The following is a 20118-nucleotide window of genomic DNA, read 5'->3' on the forward strand; positions in this document are numbered from 1 at the left end:
GTTATAGCCCACACCTCCCACAAAGAGGGGTGATTAATACAAGGAAGTGAACATCAAGAGGTGGGGATCATGGGAGTCATCATAAAAATCTGTCCACCATGACAGGTACTTGAAATTTTAGTTGAATGACTGAAAGGAAACCATACATTTTTTAAATTTTTTTTAAATGTTTATTTACTTTTGAGAGAGAGAGAGATAGAGCACAAGCAGGGTAGGGGTAGAAAGGGAGGGAGACACAGAATCTGAAACAGGCTCCAGGCTCTGAGCTGTCAGCACAGAACTCGACATAGGGCTCAAACTCAAGAATTGTGAAATCATGACCTGAGCCAAAGTCAGACATTTAACCAACTGAGCCACCCAGGCGCCCCGTGAAAACCATACATTATTTTAATGCTTTAATTGCAGGAACAATTACAGGGGAAAAAAAATCACTTTTTATCATCTTAACCATTTTTTCTGTGAAAATAAAATCTAAATAAATTAAATACAAACAACCTATATGTCATAAAACACTAACAATTTTGTGACTTTTAACTTAGTGTAGCTTTAATTACTACGAACAGGTTATATTTATTTTTGCTTTTTTTCACTTAACATTCGTGTGGCTTTTTCCCTGATGTCTATGTAGCTCCATCTTCCTCATATAAAATATAATGTGACATTCTGACTTTATTGGTAAGTTTTATTTTGATATGGGTTTCAGTAAGATACATATACAACAAGGCTATTGAAATTTAAAAGGAAAATTAAGAAGTCTATGAAATAAGATGTTTATATGTCATTCTACCCAAGGGTTTTATGGAATTTACAAGAATATTATAAAATAAGGAGAGAAAGTAAATGCATTGACAATCAAAGTTAATATAGTTATTTTAACAAACAGTTAAATTTAGCTTTAATCTTTCTGGAACCCAAGAAAAAAACATAGGAAATGGTATCAATTCTTCAAGAAAATTTTATTCTGTATGAAAATATTTTCTAAACATTATATACTCACAAGCATTGACTGTTCTTTTATGAAATGACTTTAATAGGAAATGCAAAAACTTTTGCTCAAAAAATCTGCCCTGATTATTTGCCTTCAAGAAAATGCAAAGCAGGGCACTTGGGTGGCTCAGTTGGTTAAGCGTCCTACTTTTGATTTCAGCTCAAATCATGATCTCATGGTTGTGAGATCAAGCCTCACCTCAGGCTCCATGTAATGGAGCTACCTTAAGATTCCCTCTCTCTCCTTCTCCCTCCTAAATAAATAAGTAGATAATTAAAGTGTTTATCTAGAAGTTAAGCTAATGAGGTCCACCCATCTGACTTTGTAGCAATTTAATTGATGCAGAGATAAAACTTAGGCTATCTCGAGAATGAATTGTGTACCGTTTAGACCTAGGGTGACCAAAGAATTTATCATTCTAGCCAAAATACTTTTGAGAGAGAAAGAAGGCAGAATTAATAATAACCTGGCACAACAGATATAAAAGGTACTGCCAGATGGAACGATACATTCACTCTATTTAGACAGTTGTTTCAGAGTTTTTTGTCTATGAGTGTGTGTTTGTGAATATGTGTGCAAAACTATGCACACCAATATATGTATGTATAAAAAACATCAAATACACAAATGTACACATACCTCTGCACTTAAGCATACATTCATATAAGCAAAATAAAAATTTCATGAAACAATATTAACCTTTACCACATGCTGTATATACCCATGTTTTCTAATCTTTCCTCTTTCATTTCCAAAAGAATGCTTATTATGACACTTTAAATTAATGTTACGACCTACGGTTCTAAAAATACTCTGCTTTAGACCATCTTCGTCAAATACCAGTTGTCAACCAACATTCTGACAGGAGTCCCCAGAAGGGCTCCCTGTGTGTAGCATAATGTGTGGCAGATGGTGGGCATTTTACTCTTTGTTAAATGAATGCATGAATGCCTTAGTGGATGGTTATCTATAGCTCAAAGTTAAATTTTATTGTGAAGGCCTAAAACGTAGGACTTCTCTGTCATTTACAAAAGGAAGGTCTCAATGTTTCACAAATCAAACATGTAGGTAGGTGATAAGGCTGATATTCTAGTTTAACAACCTGCCCTACATTCTTACCTTGACAGAGGTCCCTACCTCCTTTCTGGGTATCTGTGTATAGTGTTGGACCTTATAAATATACACCATCAGTTCGTTGGTCATTTCCCCATCATTAGACATTTGAGTTGCTTTCAGATTTCTTATTTTTTGTTGTTTCTTTTTTTGTTTTTACAACAAATAACAGAGATTGGTTTTTTTTTTTTCTTTTTAACAGATAACATGTTTCCTTTTTTTCTTCTAAGTAACATCCATAATACCTTCCCAAAAGTGGAACAACTAAGTTGAGTAGTTTGATTCGTTTTATCAAGTTAGCATGTTTTGCTAGGATGCTCTCCAAGAATGTTTGGACTCACTCGTTTGTCATCACCGATATATGGATGTACTTACTGCCTGAAACCTTCCAATATTTGATTTAATAATTTTTAGATACTACTTTATTAATTTAATAAACATTTTATATTTCCACGTATTTAATTGCAGCATCTAGATTATTTTTCATATATTTGTTTCATGCCTGCATTTCCTCCTTAGTGAGCCTTCTGTACATATCCTTATAACAGTGGGAAAAGACTCAGTAATTTTGTTATACTTTGTTTGGAAAGATATGTGCATGCTGGCTCATTTGCAAACAAGCACATGTTTAAGACCTCAATTAAGACATTTTCTTTGGATCAGGCTTTGTTAGATTTAAGGCCAATAATGCTTAAATATATCTTCTGTAAATGTATGCCGTGTGTGAGTTATTGATAATTGTTTAACTTATTTTCCATTTCTTTTTTAAATTCCTTTTTATCCTTATTTTCTTCTAGGCTCGAGAATTACAATCTCGGATACTAAAACGTGTTCAGATGGAACAGCCAGACGCAGCTTCTGCACAGAAGCATTTAGCAGCTGAAATTTGTGCAGGGATTGCCAAACATTCTGTTGCTCAGCGAGACTATGAAAAAGCAATTAAGTTTTATAGAGAGGCTCTTGTTCATTGTGAAACAGATAATAAGGTCAGAACCTTTATAAAATTTTCACCGCCTTTTATTCCAGATGTCATCTAATTGCCCCAGATGTAAAATTCTTCCCAGCTTGTTTGTAAAAAAATAAATGTAATAAAAATACAAGCTAAAAAATTAATATTATTTCTAGAAATTCTTCAAAATGCCTTATGTAATAATGTCAGAGTCTAAAACATCGCGGAAGAAGTAACATAAAATAAATCAGTAAGCTCTTTGGTTTTTTTGATATTAATCTATGTTTTAATAATCACTCTAAAACAATTTCTCAGTCTCGAGTATCTGGATCTTCATGATTCAGTTCAGTTTACTAAACTGCTATTGAACACCTCTGTATTTCAATTGCTATTTGGTGCTGGATATGCAGAAAAGTGACTAGATTGAATCTCTTACCTAAAGTGGCACAGCATGAGAATAACTGTAAGGATAATACTGGTAAAGAAAACTTCTATACGTGTCTGGTTATGTAAATTAAAATGCTGTTACTCTCTCAAATCTAGATAGATGATTAATTTAAAAAAATTAATATATGGCTAAATACTTCTTTTTTTCTTTTTCTTTTTTTAACTTAAATCCCAGTTAGTTAACATACAGCATAATAATAGTTTCAGGTGTACAATATAGTGATTCAGCAATTCCATACAACACCTAGTGTTCATCACAAGTACCCTCCTTCATCCCCATCCATACCCCCACCCACCTCCCCTCTGGTCACCATCAGTGTGTTTTCTACAGTGAAGAGTCTGTTTCTTGGTTTGCCTCTATCTCTCTTCTTTTTTTTTTTTCCCTTTGCTTATTTGTTTTGTTTCTTAAATTTCACACATGAGTGAAATCATATAGTATTTGTGTTTCTCTGATGAATTTATTTCATGATGCAGGAGAAAAGACAACTATATTTTAGAATTTAAGGTTTTATTTTTTTTTCAATGTTTATTTTTTTTAGAGAGAGAGACAGAGTGTGAGTTGGGAAGGGGCAGAGAGAGGGAGACACAGAACCTGAAGCAGGCTCCAGGCTCTGAGCTGTCAGCACAGAGCCTGATGCAGGGCTCGAACACTTGAGCTGCAAGATCATGACCTGAACTGCTTAACCAACTGAGCCACCCAGATGCCCCAAAATTTATGGTTTTGAATTGAACATTGTAAAATGAATACAACTCTTTCAGATGTAAGGCAAAAATAACCCTTAAGGCATAGCCAAATAGGTACCTTGTATAGTGGTGGTTAAAGGAGTTAGAATCATGTTTTCAAATCTGAAGCGTACTTTGGAAATTATCTGCTAAAAGCTTTTTATTTTTCAAATGAGAAAACAGGTTTAGAGGGATAACAGGGACCTGGCCCCATCGTGGAGAAGCCTGGACTAGAATCTAATCTCTCTCTGATTTAAGACCAGTGTTCTTTTCACAGTGCTTTGTGTCTGTATACCTTTCAAGTGAGTTACTACCTGTTTTCCCCCTTTCTTCCAGTATAAGAGAAAATAGAGGCGGGTATGTGTATAGTTTTCCTGCTGATCATGCTTGGCATTTTTATTGCAATCGTTTTTGGTCAACTGGAGTGTAATCTGTGTCCAGACATTTTCCATATACACTTTTTAATCCAAACAGTTTCTGACTAATCTTGCGCTTTTTCTCTACAGATCCTGTTGGAGCTGGCTCGATTGTACCTGGCACAGGACGACCCTGATGCCTGCCTGCGGCACTGTGCGCTGCTTCTCCAGAGTGACCAGGACAATGAAGCTGCCACCATGGTCAGTGCAAAGGACTTCAGTGCTGGAAAGGCAGTTGTGTTTTATATTCCATGTGGAAGTTTCAAATTTTACCCCGTAAAACTAATACTAGATGAGAGGCCTGGCTCATGTTGACTTTTGGAAGAAACAGTATTTTTAACATTATTAGCATATTTTACCAATAAAGACCAAGAATCTTTTTGTTTTATAAGGCCTTTACTTTCCCTTTGGGGTCTAGTTAATTTGTCTTTATGCCGAAGAGGATACATGATCAGGAAGAGTTGATGTGACAAAGCTATCATTTGCTAACGACTGACTTTTAAGTACTTACCCAGACATGCAGGACTAATTAAAAAGTTTCCATGGGACTTTTGTAGTTACAGAGAGAAGCCTTGATGTATTATTCTAAGATGGTGTGCTTTGCTTTCTCATTTTTACCTGGGTTGAGATATGAGTTCATTTCCCAACGGCTAGGTAGATGATAGTATGTGAGGTTCACTGAAAATTATTATTATAACAAAAAAGAAGTATAAAAAGCATCCCTTTTAAAACACAATAAGAAAAGCTCAGTAGATCTTGTGTATTTTAAATTGCTTTGGAATATTTAGGGTTTAAGAGTATTTGGGTTTTTTTAAATCTTCTCGTCCTTTTAGCCAAATCCAGAGAGGCATCTTTTCTATCATGGCACATAGAGTGTGCAATTCCCTTCAAATTTCTGTTTTTAAAATAGCCACTTGAAACATATTTTCTGCTAAAAATAAAGTTTTGTGAACAGAGTGATCTGTTTCACATCCTTAATTATCTTCTGTTACAGTGATATGAATTAGTGTAATTCATATCTTGAGTCTCGAATTTTATTTATTTTTTTAATGTTTATTTAATTTGAGAGAGAGAGAGAGAGAGAGAGAGAGAGAGACACAAGAACGTGAATGGGGGAGGGGCAGAGAGAGGGAGACACCGAATCAAAGCAGGCTCCAGGCTTTGAGCTGTCAGCACAGAGCCTGGTGTGGGGCTCAAACTCACTAACAGTGAGATCATGACCTGGGCCGAAGTCAGATGCTCAACCAACTGAGCTACCCAGGCTCCTCGATATACTTGAATTTTAAATGGCTCCTTTTTGTAAAACTTGGCCCTCTTCATGTTTTTCATAGGTGTTTTCATAGCCCTAAATCTTGACAGGAAAGGTATGCTTTGTAAAATATATGGCAATATTTTTAGAACCAACTTTTACCTTTATAGATGATGGCAGATCTCATGTTCAGGAAACAGGACTATGAACAAGCAGTGTTTCATTTACAGCAGCTTTTAGAACGCAAACCAGGTAAATATCCATTAATTATGTTTTTACTAATGCAATCAACTTCCTTTCTCTTCTTTTTGACTGTTATGAAAACGTCAGTCAAATCCAACTCTCTATTCCACACCTGCCTTTGAGTAGCAGAAATGTCTGTAAGGAAAATGCAGCACCTTTGACTGGCCTCACTTTAAATTATGACCACAGACCCCCAGTGGGCCCTCAGATGCTGCCTGGCAATCCTGCTGTATTTCTCTAATGAATTCACTCATTCCAGCTGCTTTTTATACCTTCTTCTCCCCCCTTCAAACGTCTAGCCCCCTCATCCCCCTTCCTTGTCCTCAACTAAAAATGTTGCCGCCCACTCGAGTAGGAAAATACGAGCAACTGGAAGAACTCCGTTTGCCTTTCATCAAGTCTGCCTTCTCGCAGCCATTGTCCTCCCCGGATCTGCCATCCTTCCCACAGCCAGTGTCTGCCTGTGGGCCCGGGATGCCACCCCTGTCCTCCCGGAGGGCTTTCTTCAGGCACATCTGTCTCTCCTGCACCACCGTTTTTTCCCAAGCCCACGCACAAGTATGGCGTGATAGCCCCTTGCTAAATATATTAACTAAAAACCAATTCTTAACTGTCCAGTTACTCTTCCTGCCAATTAATGCTCCATTCTTCGCTTTTCCTGGATAGAACGTCTCCTCTAAACGGTTTCCATCTGTGCTGTCTCCACATCATCTGCTCCGCTCCTGCAGTCCAGGGAGGATATTTCTGCAGGACAGGCGGCCACCTCCAAGCTGCCAGAGCCTGCGTTCATATCTCAGCTGTCTGCTTCCGTGGCCTGTCCTTACGCTTAGCACAGCTCCTTCCCTCCCTCGTGAAGGACTTTCTTCACTTGCCTGCTGGGGCGCTGGGCTTCCCTGGTTTTTCTTTTTTTGTTGTCTACATCTTTGTTAGATCTCTTTTCTCTTTATGACCTGTAAACATCAGAATGTTCTAGACCTGGGCTCTCAAACTTTTTTTTTTTTTTTTAATATAGTCAGCCCACTGGGTGACTTCATCCAGGCCCATGGCTTTATGTCCTACGTGTATGCTGGTGTCTTGCAAGCATGTTCCTCCAGTCCTGACCCATTCCCACTCTGCTGTCCTGGGGGGTCTCCAGCTTGACATGTTTCTGTAGAACAATGGATCTCTCCCTCTGTCCCTCCAAATCTACTCCTCCATTTCTCACCTCAGTAAATAGCATCACCATTTACCCACTTAGGCCCCAAACCTTACAGTTACCTTCGGCTCATCTTTCTCTCTACCACATCCCATCTGTCAGCATATCCCCGTGTGCTCTACCTTCAGGGCATACCTGGAATCCCATCACCTTTTACTTCCTGTGCTGCTGCCACCTGGTCTCAGGCATCAGCATCTCTCATGTAGATAGTTAATGCTCTGTTCTCAAACTCACCCCTGTTTCTGTTCCTTGCCTCCAGACAGTCGAGAAATGCTTTCAGCTGAAAGTAGCAGAGACTGTCCCTCTCAAAGTTCCAGTGGCCTGAATGATTATGGCTCTTTATTTTCCTCTTATGTAAAAGAAATGTAGAAGTCGGTTATGCGGAGAGTGGCATGGAGGACCCACAGTATCATCAGGACACCTGAGTCCTCTGCCTTTTTCTCCTGCCCTCATCAGCCTGACTTCCACTCTGAGTATCACCTCATGGTCCAGGATGACTACAGCTCTAGCATCAATGTTCCAGGGCCCAGATGGGGAAGGTTGGGGTGGAGGTGGCTAAAAGGGATTACCTCCCTAGTGAACCATCTTTTTTTTTTTTTTTTCTGTAAAAAAATTCCCTTCTGGAAGTGCCTGCATGGCTGCAAAAGATGGTGGGAAAGGTCATCTTTTAGTTGAACCCAGTGCCATGTAGGGTAAAATCAGAATTCTGATAGTAAGGAAGAAAGTGATGGTAGACATTAGGTAGGCAACAGTCCTCGCAGCTTAGTGCCCTGACACTTCTAAATTGCTCTTCCCTCTTCCTGGAATATTCTGGTGGCGGCTACTTCATGCCTTCAGGACTTGGCTCCAGCATGGCCACATCCTGAGAGCACCCTTCTGCAGCCATCCTGTATCAATGACACCTCTTACTGCTCTCTATCTTTCTATCTTGTGTTTGGTTTTTTTATATCACCCTAAATAATGGAATGTAAGCATCAAGTGGCCAGGAACTTTGTCTTTGTTGCTTTGTTTCCAGGATTTAGAACAGTATCTGGCCAACTTGGTGCTCATTAAATATTGGATAGAAAAAGAGTGGGAGGAGCAAAGGGAACAAGGGAGAGGGAAGGGGGGGAGGAAAAGGAAAACAGGAAAGGAAGGTGGAAACAGTAATGTGCGTTACTTACGTTTTTACCAAAAAGAGTTTGAAATCTCAGAGGACTCCTAGAGGTGTCACTCAGTTCTTGTAAACCCTAATGCCTTCATGGCGGGATGCCACCACGGGCAACCACAACTGCCTGGTTTGGGCAGCTGTCTCTTTCAAGTAGGGCAACTCAAAGAACCTTACATACTCTACTATTGTAGTTACTAATGCTTCTACTTTTAAAAAGTTTGAATTTGAGAACAACACTTTCTACTTACAAACAAAATACCCCTCGTTAGAGTAAAGGTTGAAAGAAAATAAGTCCTTTCTGTCTTTATAGTGATAACATTTTATTTTATTTCTACTATTTTTATTATCTTTTTAAATGTTCTCCCACCTTTGGATTGCCTCATGCTCTGTTGTTGTTTCTTTCCCCAGTCTGTCCCAGCTTCTACCCAGGTGTTATTTAAAAGAGTGCAGTTAATCCAGGTGCCTGGGTGGCTCAGTCGGTTAAGCTCAGGTCATGATCTCTCTCACAGTTCGGGAGTTCAAACCCCACATCAGGCTCTCTGGCAACAGCACAGAGGCCCCTACAGATCTTCTGTCTTCGTCTCTCTCTTCCTCCCACCCCACTCTCTATCTCTCTCTCAAAAATAATAAATAAACATTAAAAAAATAAAAGAGTGCAGTTAATTATATTAACATCTTACCTCTTCTACTCACTCTGAGTACATCTTCCCACTTCAGTTGCCCAAAGCTTACTCTTACTTTCTTCAAGCCTAAGTTATTTTTGTCATGCCATTTCTGTCCGGGGTTCTAGACTCTGCTTGTCCTTTTCTCCTTCTATGAACTGCCAGTTTAAGGGACACACATACTATTTTCATTCTGTCTCAAGCTGTTCTCATATTGTAGCACTTCCCTCTGAGTGAATAATCAAACCTGGCTTCTTTACAAAAACAAACCTCTGCCCTTGGAATATTTTTAAGCCATTGATGACACTCACATAGAAGATTTGAAGAAGCCCTCATCTGTCATGTGAATTTGGTCTCAGCCAGGTAACTTGGCATTAGCATTTTGTTGGAAGAGATAATAGTCAAATTGGCTTAGTAGACTGGCAGCTTTGGACTGTCTGTTTATAAACAAATATAAAATAAATTATTTGTAAATTCAGTGTACAGACTTTGTACATTGGAAATACCAAATCACATACATCCATATGTCCAAATCTTTGCATGTTTCTTTTTCCTTTTGCCTATAATGCACATTGCCTTCCTTATTCTTTTTCTCTGTCTTTCCCAACACATGATCCAAAATATACTCACCCTTTACCAAAAACAAAAGCCTGTACCTTACTGCCACCACCTATGTTTTAAGATGCCTTACATGATGCTGAGTAGAGGGACCATCTACCTCAATTTGCCGGAGATGAGAGGATCTCCTGGAATGCAGTACTTCCAATGCTAAAAGAAAGTCTCAACAAAGTGGGATGAATTGGTCACCCTAATCCTGGATGACCTCACCCATACCTCTTTGTCTCGTCTCTTCTAGTATCTTTCTGAAAATATTTATGCATCCATTTGTCTTCTCCATGGGACTACAGTCTCCTCAAGTTTGCAGAGATCACGTCATATTCATCTTACGTCCCCAGCATCAGACGAATCACCAAGCACATAGATGGTGCAAAATAAATATTTATTGGTTGAATGGATCAATGCATGACTAAAATACCCAGTCATTTAAAAGTACAAAATGTTAAAATTTTTATGGTCTCTGTCATATTTTAGGTCTTTAATCTTGCATTCTTTATTCCTAATAGGACTCTATTCACAGATCTGTTCTATCAGAATCATTCTAACACCTGAGTATCTATACTTACTCTCTGCATGAATTATAGGTCATCCTAAGTAACACATGTTATACCTTAAATTAATGCTGTATTTTAGCTGACTTCAGAAATGCACTGTCTAATTTGACTTAACCTAACTAGTAGACAATCCTTCTAGGGTAATTACTGTTCTCTTGACAGATTACACCTCTTAACTCTTAAAATCTCCACATCATCTTGGGTTGTCCCTTCCCTCACACTAACTTCTTAACAGGGTTCATCAGTTCTGTCTGCTAAAGAGCCAGCTGTCACATCCAGGCTGCTGTCTGCTAAGCCTACTGCTCGAATTAGCGCCTTTATCCCCTCTCACCCAGACCAGTGCAGCCCCCGCACTCATCCTCCAGTCTCTAGGCTCCTGCCATTTGACACCTTCACAGCACTTCTGTAAATCAAAAACTGCTGCTTGGCGTATAATTTAGGATGGCTCTCCAGGGGAAAGTCTAAAATCATAGCATTATTTTGGTAATAAGGCAGTCCTAAATTACTGGTCGATTTGTATTTCTTACCCCTCTTCCTCCACTTTAATATCAGGTAACCTTGGACTTAGCAGCACTCCCCACGCTGCTCTGCTCTGTCTTTGCACATGCCATATGCCTCTTGGAATGTCTTGGTATGTCTAGCAAGATCCTCCTCGTAGCCTTCAGGCTGCCCAAAGGTCTGATTCCATGTGAAACCTCCCGCCTCCCTCGGGCAGTTAGGAATTCTGTGCATTGTAATTCCATAGCACTTTTATTCATGCTGCATTGCATCACACTATAATCATTTGGTATCTTCTCCCTATCCCTCAATAGGTATGGGCTAAGTTTTTTCATAATATATAATACATTTCAGTTTTCAATGGATTCCCTAAGTACAGAAATTTGCCTGCTTGTCAGATATCATGGTTAACCAAAAGACAAGTCAGTATCAGTGGTAATTATAATTTGAACTAATAATACATTTCAGTAGTATTGGAAAGTGATAATTATTTAAGAAACTGGCCTCCCAATGTTGACTTTAGATAATATTAGCAATATCATGCATCGCACATATTAGCAACATCATACAAAAAAACTTTGGCCAGAAATTTTCACCTTCACATCCTGCCTAATCCAAGACAGCTTCTAGGTCCTGTGACTTTATTGTGGGTAGATATCCCTAGTTTCTATCCACACTTTTGGAGTTATAAATATTAGTAATGACCATTGTAATTTTTTTTTTAATTTTTTAAGTTTATTTATTTTTGAGAAAGAAACAGTGCAAGCTGGGGAGGGGCAGAGAGAGAGGGAGACAGAGAGTCCCAAGCAGAGTCCGTCCTGTCAGCATAGAGCCCGATGCGGAGACTGGACCCACGAAACCATGAGATCATGACCTGAGCCAAAACCAAGAGCCAGATGCTTAACTGACTGAGCCACCCAGGCTCCCCACTAATGACCATTGTATTTTTAAAGCTCTTTCATGACCTTTTTCTATTTGGTCTCTATGACATGTTGAGGGTCAATATTATATTCCTATTTTAAGAAAATAGGTAATCCTTGACTCGGAGAATTTGAGTAATTTGTTTGAAAAAGACAAAGACCACTAGTTGAATCCTCTTTCTCTGAAACCATGCTCTGTATTTTAGTGATGCCAAAAAACAGGAAGAACAAAATCTCAAGATATTAGGTAAAGGAAGGCAAATGATGATGTTGTCAACCTGGATTACGTTAACATCATGTAATAGAGTAGAAACCAAGCCTACAGAAGTTTTTTTTTTTTTAATTATTTTTTATTGTGGTAACATAACAAAAAGTATATAACATAAAATTTGCCATTTTAGCCATTTTTGAGTGTACAGTTCGCTGACATTTAGTACATTCAAATTATTTTGTACCCATCGCCATTTTTCATCTTCAGAACTTTCCCATCATTCTAAACTAAAATTCTGTACCCACTAAACGCTAACGCCCCATGCTCCCCTCCCCCATCTCTTGGCAACTCCCATTCTACCTCTCTATGAATTTGACTACTGTAGGTAGATACCTTATATAAGTGGAATCATACGATATTTGCCCTTTTGTGCCTGGCTTATTTCATTTAGTATAATGCTTTCAATGTTCATCCATGCTGTAGCATATGTCAGGATTTCCTTCCTTTTTAAGGCTGAGTAATACTCCATTGTGTGTATATACCACACTTTATTTGTCCATTCATCTGATGATGAACATTAGGTTGTTTTCACTTTCGGCTATTGTGAGTAATGCTGCTGTAAACACAGGTGCACACATATTTACTTGATTCCCTGCTTTCCATTCTTTGGAATATATACCCAGAAGTGGACTTGCTGGATCATATATTTTCTCTCCTTAGAACATAAAATCAAGGAAAAATTTCTTAAAAAGTTTTTGTTTGTGTGTTTTAATTCTAATTCACTCAACAGAAAAGATCAGCATAGCTTATACAATGATTTTCACAAATCCCCTACTATGAGTCCTGTGCTGACTGAAACTTGAGAGTCCAAACATCTAAAAAGCACAACTATAGAGAAATAAAATATGAGCCATTGATATAATAGACTATTATGCAGCCATTTAAATCATGTTTTTGAAGACTATTTAATGAGTTGGGAAATGTTTATTGTATAATGCTGAACCAAAATTAAAACCCCAAGTGTGACTTCAATTATATATATATTAATATTGTATATTAATATTGCATATTAACTTTATGTATATTAAATATTGATAGAATAAAAGTAGATACATAAATATTGATAGAATGATTTTCACTCACAAATATATGAAAGGAAAAGTACAAAAATGTGGTCATCTCTAGCTGGTGGGAATATGAGTGATTTCTTTTTCTTCTTTATACTTTTCCAAATTTTCTAAAATGTCCATGTGTTATTTTTACAATCTGAAAAATATTTATTAAATTTTTCTCAAAACAGTATTTTAATGATATAAAAGAACTAGATAGAATTGGGAGAAGGCTTTCTAGGAACGTGCCAGTAAATTATACCTGATACCAAAGAACTAAATTAATTCTTTTTTCTTAGGAGAAGGCAAATTAGGATTAAAATACTAGGACTGATTTGTTACAGTTGTATTATGGTAAGCTAGTGTCTAGTACATTAGTCACATATACATACTAAGAAAAGTCTGGAGTAAAATTTCTAATTGCCCACCCCAAACATTATCATCAAAAAGTACTGTTCTCACCCTGTTCCTAGCTAAGGGTGGAGGAGAAAGGAGGTCAGAGGTAGTCTTAACCCTGTGTAATCACATCAACCCTCCTGAATTCTACAGTTACAGTTTAGATGATCAATGCAGAGACTGTTTCTAGGTTTTGGTCCCAGGAACAGTTGAAAATTAAGTTATAACAAATGTACATTTTTATACATTGGCTTGTATAGAACCTTCTCCCACTGCCCAGACCAACCAAACCTTTATCCAATTACTCATACAGTCTTTTTAAGGGTTTATAATACCTAAAGCATTCCTTTTGCTTGTATTTAAATTCTACATCACTTAAAGTAAACTGTACTTTAATGAAGCAGGATTATAACCACAAAAACAAGAGATATAAAATGTTGTCTATATTTGAAATATTCTTTGTTTCTAGATAATTACATGACATTATCTCGTTTAATTGATTTCCTGAGAAGATGTGGAAAACTTGAGGATGTTCCAAGATTTTTTTTAATGGCTGAAAAACGTAACTCCAGAGCAAAATTGGAGCCGGGATTTCAATACTGTAAAGGACTATATCTTTGGTAAATCTGTTGGTGAATAAATCCTACATAATAGTTTTTTTTCTTTCTCATTGTGAATGAAGTAGAATAAACTTTCCTTTGTCTTAAGATAGATCTACATTTTATGGAGCGCTTGGGTGGCTCAGTGGGTCAAGCATCCAATTCTTGATTTCGGCTCAGGTCATGATCCCAGGGTCATGGGATCCAGCCCCAAGTCGGACTCTGGGCTGAGCACGAGCCTGCTTAGGATTCATTCTCTCTCTCTCTCTCTCTCTCCCTCCCCCTCCCTCCCTGCATCTCTCCCTCCCTCCTTCCCGTCTTCTGCCCCTCTCCCCCATTTGTGCTCTCTCTCTCTCTCTCAAATTAAAAACTTTAAAAAAACATGTTAATAATTTTAACCAAATCTTTACCAAAGATATTATAAATGACTTAAAGTTTGTAGTCGACAATTGAAATAAGTGATTTTTTTTTTTTAATATCTAACAAGGTATACTGGAGAACCAAATGATGCCCTTCGACACTTTAATAAAGCTCGGAAAGACAGTGACTGGGGCCAAAATGCCCTTTATAATATGATAGAAATCTGTCTGAATCCAGATAATGAAACTGTTGGAGGTGAAGTATTTGAAAATCTGGATGGAGACCTAGGGTGAGTTATCATTTGACAAATTATCCCTTTTCTGGAAACACTTACTAGGGATAACAAGCAAGGATACCTTCTAAAAGAGGGCTAAACTCTAGGAGAGCACTAATGAAAAGGCAGGTGAAAAAAAATCATAGCTAGAATAGCCATTCTCTGAAACAAGCATGAAATGCTTTTAAGAGGCTTCCTAAATCAGAATAAGCATGCTACAAAGACATTTCCCTAATTACTTGTTGAAACAGCATAAATTGTAGAATTTGATTACTTTAGCAAAAGCTGTCCACACAGTAACAGTAACTCCTTAGCATATGGTAGTTCTCTGCCATACCCTGTGCTATACTATATACTTTATGTGCATTGTCTTATTTACTCCCTGCAACAGTGTTGTGAACTAAGCTCAGAGTTAACCTATCTAATGTGATAGTAAATGGTGGGGGCAAGATGTGGACTGAGTTCTGTGTGACCTCAAAGTTCCTGCTAATAGCCACCATGGTGCACTGCTAATAAATAGTGCTATTGCTATCAACCTGTGTTAGTTGCCTGTTCTCAGAAATGGGCAAGGCATTGTAGGGGATATATAAGGATGTAAATGCGTAAGGTACATAAGGTAGTTTCTGCCTTCAGGAGCATATAATTTACTTAGGAGGTAAGACAATATCTGAAACCATTGGATCTTTGACAAAACAGAAATGGGTGAAATGGATAGTAAGTGTTAAAAGAATTCATAGAAATCCTAGCAGTGCAAAGCAGTCAGGGGAAGATGCACAGGGGTGTGAGAGAAAATGAGAACAGACTGCTGAGAGGTTTTAATGACAGGTTTGAAGGCTTGGGTTATAGAGACCATTAAAAGTTTTAGAGCAAAGGAGAGGCATGTTTCTGTTTGTTTATAAAGGTTTAAGTAACATACTGTTATGCAACTATAGGCTGTCCTCATGGAAATATTTAGCAAATAGTTGAAAATATAAAACTAGAACTCGGAAGGGAGGTCCCAGCTGGAGATACAGGTGTGGGGGATGTGTGATCAGAGTAGACAGTTGGAGCTCAATGAATGGCCTCTTTGCAAATAGAATGCAGTAACATAAGTTTGAAAACTAAACTTCGGGCTAACGTTTAAGGGGATTAGAGAAGGAAGGGAAGTCAGAAAAGGACAGTCAGCATGGTAGCAAGAGACCCAAAACCATAATGTTAGAGAAGGCAAAGGAGGGAAACTTCGAAGAAGGTATTCAACAATGTGAAATGTTTTAGAGAAGGTAAAGCCTGAAGCCTGAGGTAAAAAAACCAATGGTTTACTGAATGGGCTTTAAGAATTTAATTTCCTTTTATTAATTGATTTATATATTTTTTTAAAAATAAGAAAATTGATGTCACATATCCACATTGTTTTTACACTTGACATTTACAGCCTTTGACAGATACATAGTTTCTTTTCTGAGAGACCGATAGGTAAAAATATTGCAGTACTTGGCACATAGTAGGTGCTTCAGCAAAGTTAGTTACTTTTTACTCCCTCCTTTCTTTCCTTTCATTTTCTGAGTATATGTACCACTTGATAATTGAATGATTCTACTTCTCCCGAATTCTAGTTTTATATTAGTGGAAATGAACACACTTAACACATACAGATATTGTCCAATTTTTGTCTTCAGTCTAAAGTGAATAAATGTTAAATGGTGTTTCATTAAAGCTGTATTAATTGTTTAAATCTAATGCATTGTAACCGTGGTTCACTTTGTATTAGAAGAGAATGAGTGACATTCCACAAAAGGGTTACATTAAGTGACAGCAAAGAAGCCAGTGTACCCTAGGGCTCATTCCAAAATCAGTGAATTTTTTACTTCATGAGTAACAGACAGATTTATTTTTAATTGTATATAGGAATTCAACTGAGAAGCAAGAGTCTGTGCAATTAGCAGTGAGAACAGCAGAAAAACTCCTTAAAGAACTAAAACCTCAGACCATTCAGGGTCATGTACAGCTTCGCATAATGGAAAACTATTGCCTAGTCGCTACCAAACAGAAGTCTAATGTTGAACAAGCATTGAATACCTTCACTGAAATAGCAACATCTGAGGTTAGATTTTCTTTTTCAGCTTTATATTATCTTTCTTGGTGGTATAGAAATAGTTGTTTACTTTCTGAAGATTGACTTAATTACAAGTACAAATTGCCTCTGTAGTTCGGCATAATTCTACGTAATATATATATACCTCTGTTTCCAGAAGAAACAGTTTTGTTACTATTTTGATATGTTGTTTATATTTATTTATTTATATTTGTATTTATTTGTATTTCTTTATATATGTATTTATATTTATTCCTATTAGAATGGTAAATTCTAAGAAAAGGAAATTCTTCTTCAAAAGGGCATAAATTAACTCAAAGGAATGGCTTTATCTTCTGGAAAGTTTCTGTGTTGTTTCACTTAACTTGCTAAGTGAAAATAAATACCTGTCTGCCTTTAGCTCACCTTTTCACTTGTGCAAACTTGGAATGTTTCCAAATCTAAGGCTAAATGAGGTCAGTACTGACCGCTTATAATTCAGTCGTGAGAATAATGGTGTTTCCCCCTGCAAAAATAATAATAGTAACAACAGTAATAATAATTAGAGCAAATAATAATTAGATCAGAGATTTTCTTCTCTTTTCACCTCACTCAGATCCACCTTCTCACTCTGGGTTCTTGGTTTTGCCTTCTCTCACACAGTGCTGTATTTCTTCAATTGCTTGATACTAAGGAAGGAATTCTAGGGACCCCACTCATCAGCAGCGGGTGATCGCTAGTTCTAAGCATACTCATTGGATTTCATGTTCTTCCATTCAACAGTGTTGTAGGCCACCAAAAAATTCATAATTTATGTCTCTCAGAGGACATACAGAACTTTGCTGTGTTTTCTTGCGGTTCAGAGATCACAGTGGTAGCAGTAAGCCACCAAAACCCTCCTGCAGTGGCCCCTTCCTCTTGCCTCCCATGACCCAGGAGAGCTTTGGGGAACCTATAGCTCCTGTTGCCATTTGTGCACAAGCATCCTAGATGGCACTTTATCACCCCTGTAAGCCACCCTTGGAACTTAACAGCAAGGTAGTATCAGCAGCAGTGACATTCTAGAGCAGCACCCTTCTGCTGACCATGACGTGACCCTCTCAGGGGTGGGCCGTGTGGCAGCAGATGGACGACAGCGGCTGATGAATGGAGAGCAGAAGTAGAGGAGAGAGTTTAAATCATGAGGTTTGAAAGAACACCAAAATCAGTGAGCGACATCATGGCTGTTTCTTAGCAGTACTGTGCCAGTTTTTTGTGTTGGTGAGACTGCATTGTTTTTACCATTCATATATGTGTGATTAGTAATATACTACCCTCAAATCTATTCACTGACCATTCCAGCCTAAGACTGATGCGTGAACTGAAGTTTCAGCAGTGAGTTTTATCTGGCATTTTTTTCTTTTAACTCATAAGCTGCATGTATTAATAAAATGAATATTCACTAAGCAGCCAGTGGGTGCTAGGCAAAATGGGAATCACAAAAGTGTATATTCTCTTTTATCGAGTTTATCATAATCTAGGGATGATAAGGCAAAGCATACTGCCTGTGTGCAAACCAAAATCTATTACATTCTGTCCTAGAGTTACAGGTAAAAGTGGTGTAGGAAGCAGTATAAGGAAAGTGGGGAGGCCCTTTTGTGGAGAGGTGTGATTTAAGAGGAACCATGATAAATTGCATTTTCACAGGCAGAGACAGACGATACATACATTCTAGGGGAAGGGGAAAGTATGAACAAAGGCAAGGAGGCAGACAAGCATGGGGTATATTTATGACACTCTGTAGCATTCAGATTGATTGAAAAAGAGGTAGGTAACAGGAAGTCACCTGAGGAAAAGGTAGAAGACACATTAAACCCAAGCAAACTGTTTCCACCTGTTTTCATCCTGTCGTCTTGAAGCATAAGGGTGCATTGGTTACAACATGGCTATATTGTCTTCTGTGATCTAAAGTTGCTGCAGCTCAGAGTGACTGAGAGAGACATTGACAAGCCAGCTGAACACCTTAGGATGTCTGCACCAGAAAAGACATATGGGTCTAATGCAGGGGTTGTAACTCAGGTTTGCGCTTTTAGAAACCATTCTTGAGTTCATTCAGGAGTGATCAAGCGGTGAGAAGTTGATTAATTCCAATCAAACTCAAGGTGTGTGATTCAGAGAGCTTATTTTTAAATGTATAGTGTAGGATATTTTTAGCATGTGACTAGATCTGGACTTTTTTTTAATTTTTTTTATTTTGAAAGAGAGAGATAGAGCATGAGCAGGGGAGGGGCAGAGATAGAGGGAGACACAGAATGCAAAGCAGGCTACAGGCTCTGAGGTGTCAGCACAGAGCCCGATGCAGGGCTCAAACTCACAAACTGAGATCATGACCTGAGCTGAAATTGGATGTTTAACCGACTGAGCCACCCAGGCACCCCTAGATCTGGACATTTTTATAGAACCTTTCTTGTCTTGGGCTGTCCTAGGACCAGGCTGACAAATTCAGAGCAGACCTCTATTTTCTTTCCTTTCTACAGAAGGGGGGAGGGGCTCAATAATTGATAATATGCCCCTTATGTCTCCAAAATCTACCACCAATTGGCTGAATTTGGCACTCAAACCTTTTTGCCATCCCTTAATTACAACAGCAAATTACATATTGGAAGTTTGTTGCTAGGCATAGAATTACAACCAAAGAAATTTTATCTTCCAAAAAATTGTTTTCATCAAGCTCTAAGGAACTGTCCTTTCTATTCCAGGGTTATTTCTTTCTTTCTTTTTTTTAATTTTTTTTTTAATGTTTTATTTATTTTTGACAGAGAGACAGAGCATGAGCAGGGGAGGGGCGGAGAGAGAGGGAGGCACAGAATCCAAAGCAGGCTCCAGGCTCCGAGCTGTCAGCACAGAGCCCAACGCAGGGCTCCAACTCACAGACCGCAAGATCCTGACCTAAGCCGAAGTTGGACGCTCAACCGACTGAGCCACCCAGGGGCCCCATATTCCAGGGTTATTTCTGACTTCCAACCATGATCAGGGTTGGACATTGAACATGCCCCTCTAGTCTCCTTTTGGCAGTATTCCTTATTGGTTACCCAAACTTGCTATCTTACAGTGTCCTTTTATTAGAGTCATGATATTGTAATTTCTAAAGCACAGTCTCTCATCTTTTATTTGTATTTTAACCTGAAGCCTTCTCTTTATGAAAACATCATGATCCCACTGCTGAAATGTAAGAAGCCCCCCTAGCTTTATCAGGGATATACACATATTGCTTAGGTAAGTTGGTTTTCTGGGTAGATCACTAATGGCTTCCATTTCATACCAATTCTTTTTAGTCTGTAGGTTTCACAGAGTGACATTTTCTGACTCTGAACTCTTCTCTAAAAGAACATTGTGTTTTATAGACACTACCAAG

At 38.1% G+C, this 20118-nt stretch overlaps 1 protein-coding gene across 1 annotated transcript in view; it reads left to right on the forward strand.

Moving 5' to 3' along the window:
• The window catches only part of TTC21B (tetratricopeptide repeat domain 21B), an 83288-nt gene that overhangs the window by 49614 nt on the left and 13556 nt on the right, over positions 1–20118 (forward strand). Inside the window, exons 20-25 of the mRNA XM_058715070.1 lie at positions 2899–3087; positions 4727–4837; positions 6056–6137; positions 13911–14061; positions 14528–14689; positions 16559–16754. Coding sequence (XP_058571053.1) covers positions 2899–3087; positions 4727–4837; positions 6056–6137; positions 13911–14061; positions 14528–14689; positions 16559–16754 — 891 coding nt within the window. The remainder of the gene's footprint in view (positions 1–2898; positions 3088–4726; positions 4838–6055; positions 6138–13910; positions 14062–14527; positions 14690–16558; positions 16755–20118) is intronic.

The sequence above is a fragment of the Neofelis nebulosa genome, chromosome 2 (assembly GCF_028018385.1).
Source record: "Neofelis nebulosa isolate mNeoNeb1 chromosome 2, mNeoNeb1.pri, whole genome shotgun sequence".
NCBI lineage: Eukaryota > Metazoa > Chordata > Mammalia > Carnivora > Felidae > Neofelis > Neofelis nebulosa.